Source organism: Gouania willdenowi, chromosome 8 (assembly GCF_900634775.1).
Source record: "Gouania willdenowi chromosome 8, fGouWil2.1, whole genome shotgun sequence".
Classification (NCBI taxonomy): Eukaryota; Metazoa; Chordata; class Actinopteri; order Blenniiformes; family Gobiesocidae; genus Gouania; species Gouania willdenowi.
This window is the reverse complement of record NC_041051.1, coordinates 20,081,663-20,085,432: the sequence shown is the minus strand read 5'-3', so window position 1 is coordinate 20,085,432 and position 3,770 is coordinate 20,081,663. Positions and strand designations below refer to the sequence as shown.

The window sequence follows — 3,770 nt, the reverse complement described above, 5'->3', positions numbered from 1 at the left end:
TAAACAACTTCTTATTTTTTTGTGCATAGGTGACATAGACCAGTCAAGCAACCGATCAACCGTTCAGTGTTAGACTTGGTCCACAACGCAACAGAAGAATGTGGCCAAGAACATTTTCTATGTCATCTCAAGGGCTTCCAGGTGTGTGTACATTGTTTACTTGGGCTTGGCATTATATTAGGATGCACTATGTGAAGAAAACATCTGTAGAAAACAACTGGAGGTTTTAGTGACATTATCTGTTTCGATGCTCCAAATCAATGCGAAAAAACAAACATTATGATCCTTGACATCCACAATTGACCAAATCATCTATGATGTACTTTATCTTTGATATTATCAAATGTTACAAAATCTCTTTAAATGCTCACATTGTTCAACCCTGGTCTAGAAAGACTCCCATTAGTTTCCATTCCTATTCATTTGCATATCAAAGATGTTGTGACTACTTTTGTAGCTAATAATTGGATATACTGTACAGTTGGAGAAAGTGATGACAAAGAGACAGATGTGCTGATGCTGTAAACTCACAGAGGTACGTATCATATGCTGGACTTTCAACTCACTCCCTAAACCCTATTCTCCTGCCTTTTTGGGTGTCATGTGACCAAGGAGGAGGGGTAGAAGAGATTTAAGGCTTAGGTAAGACCACCTCCAGTCTCAGGTAATACAATTTCCTTCAAGTAACACCTTCGAGCTGCTCTGAACACGGACGCGAGCACCTGATCAGGAGCCTGTTGGATTATTTATAACCACTTTATTCTGGCCTTTTCTGTAACTGGGTTGTTGGGGTTGTCCTTACTGTTCCTGTACCAGCTTCACCTTAACTCACCCTGACTCTTCCCCAAGGACTAACTTAAAACCGGACTCTGTAGAAGCTCGGACATGTTCAGCCCAGGACAACTGGTATCCACTCTACTTCCAGCAGTTCTCCACTCACCTGCAGCCCACTTTTTCCCAGCATTCCCAACTAGCCTGAGTTCTCAACCCCGGATCCTATTCCCAGGACCCTTCATCAGCTATCATTCCCTGCAGAGTTATCTTCAGCCAGAGCCATGCAAGGAGGCTCTGCTGTTGGCCACACAGGCAGCTGGGATTGGAGCCTTCACAGAGAGCATAGGTGAGCTCAAACAACAGCTGCTGGGACTGAAGTGGGAGCGATGGTATATGATTCTGGAGGAGAAAGTAGATCTTGGTTCAGATTAAACACAGCCAAACTGGCGCAGTATGACTGTTGTCTAAGACTGTCTGTGAGCACCATCTGATCGTAGTGTAAATGTTTACCAAAGACCAACAGCTCAAGTCTAACAATCAATTTTCACACAGTGTTAAAGACGCCTCATGATTGCTGTGCTAATTATCCAATCTGCAGCCATTAGTTCCCTGTCACCCGTTGGCGATTGTGTAATTGGTTACTTGGGCTGGCTGTGCTTTCCAGATGAACAGAGGCCAGTGAAACAGCGACGAGCGCGGGCCAACTACAGCAGCTGGCAGCTGGAGGAGCTGGAGAAGGCGTTTGAGACCACACACTACCCCGATATATTCATGAGGGAAGCCCTGGCCCTCAGACTGGATCTGATAGAGGCCAGAGTCCAGGTAACTGGCACAATCCACTCGTACTGGGACTGTTTATCTCACAATAAATCAGCTGATTCATAAATAGGGCACAAATCAATTCTTTACACTTCCAATGAAATACAACAATTAAATCAAATTAAATGTAGTTCTACTGATTAATATTAGTAATAATAATAATAATAATAATAATAATAATATCTATCCATTGTCTGACCCACTTTGTCCTATTTTAGGGTCGCGGTGATAATATTAATATTAATAGTAATAATAAAAATCCGAGCGTTCACCATAGGGTTCCTAGGACCGCTGGTCCTAGGAACCGTGTATGCTTACATACGTGGTCCCCAGGCCCCGTGGCCTTGGCCCCCTAATAATGTTGACCCAGCCAACAGTTTTTCTTTTTTTCAGTTTGACTGTATTATACCAGGAAGTAAAATAACAACATTTTAAAATCTGTATGAGCACTATTAGTATAATGTCTTTTATAAAGTTAAAGAAGAATAAAAAAAATAAATAAAGTAAAACAATAAATTTTGGATTTAGTAGAATTTTACAGAAACCTTATCCTATAAGAATTGATCAAGAACATATATGCAAAGCTGTATAATGTTAAAAAAAAAAAAAAAAAAAGTAATAACATTTGTCGGGTATTATCACTTAATAACAAAAAAAAAAAACAAACCCTATATATTATATATGACACCTTGTGCTAGTCAGCATTGGTAGAATTTAATGCCTAATGACGACCACATGATTGTAGATTCTTATTGATAATTGAAAAGCTCTTCTAACGCAACGATTTGAGTCCTCTGCAGTCATAAAGTTAATGTATAGATATTTTATAATATTATGGTCACAATGGCCTCATGGCATAAGTGTTCATTGTATATCAACACATTGGTCACATTGCCAGGTTTAAAGAAGTTTGGCCTCATACATTAAATGTGCATTAACACTTTCTGCAGGTTTGGTTTCAAAACCGACGTGCCAAGATGAGGCGGCAGCTGAAACTCCAGGGCCAGCTTTCAGGGCCACACTTTAAACGAGATGATGATGATGATGATGAAACATGTGATAAACTGAACAAAGGTTCAAGGCAGACGGACAGTCCTCACAGTGAGCACTGGGAACGCCAGCGGGAAGCAGACAGCTATCCATGGACAAAAGAGTCCAGAAGCAGTGTGCTGAGTGTGCACCTGCAGCCCCTGACCCACAGGTTGGGGAAGTGGGAGGAGCTTCGTTCCTGTAGCATCGCCAAGCTAAGGGCCAAAGCCAGAGAGCACGAGGCTGAGATCCAGAGCACTGTAAACACGTCACAAATACAGGAAACTGATGTCACACACAAAGACTGATTACTTACCCTCGTCCTGTTTGTACAGACAGTATTAAACCATTGTGTAGATATTATTTAGCTATTCACTACCTAATATTTCATCTGTGTGCTTCTCTGAAAAATAAAAATCATATGTTCTATCAACCAATATCTGTTTTAAGACTCTTATGATGCATTTAGAAAACAGTGGCTGATTTTTGGGAGTTGTTCACCAATCTGTGGTAAAATATTAAAAATATTTCTGTAAATTAGCTTCCCTACCATCGTATACACTTTAATGTCTTTGTATTTCAATACAATCTTCTGTAGATGCCATATAAGTTTGGGACTTTTGAAATAAACTACACCGATAACAAATGGTCGCCATATGAACGCAAAAGTATGAATAGACTGCCAGTCTATTCACACGGAGCGCCTTTCATTGGCCAGTTTAGGTCATGTGATAGGTGCACCACGTGACTTCAAGTTCTGTCAGTTTTATTTGGGCTCATATTTATTTTTAGCTACCCTGCTAACCCTTTTATTTAATCCCTAACCCTAACCCAGGAAATACCCTAAAATGTTTATTTTTTTCATATATATATATATATATTAAAGGTGGAATTTGCCGTGCTGAATATGTTAAAATGAAAATACGTATATGACAAAAGTGGGATTTGAACCCACATTAGCAGAAGGGAGGATTCTTGAGTACAGCACCTTAGACCACTCAACCATCCAAGTATGGTGAAAAACCACAGGCACGTTACACTTATGTAGAAAAGGTCCGGAAAACGTGGAAAACATACCCATAGTCCTGGAGTTTATTGATACGTTTCCATATCAATAGACCCTTTGATTTTTTTTATTTTAGAATTCA

At 40.0% G+C, this 3,770-nt stretch overlaps 1 protein-coding gene across 1 annotated transcript; it reads left to right on the top strand.

Annotated features, from left to right (window-relative positions):
- Window positions 1–885: 885 nt before the first annotated feature.
- On the top strand, window positions 886–2,930 carry LOC114468266 (visual system homeobox 2). The gene is made up of 3 exons (XM_028455054.1): window positions 886–1,120; window positions 1,439–1,596; window positions 2,544–2,930. Exons 1-3 carry the CDS (start codon window positions 886–888, stop codon window positions 2,928–2,930), a joined length of 780 nt encoding a protein of 259 aa, XP_028310855.1.
- The last annotated feature ends 840 nt before the right edge of the window (window positions 2,931–3,770 follow it).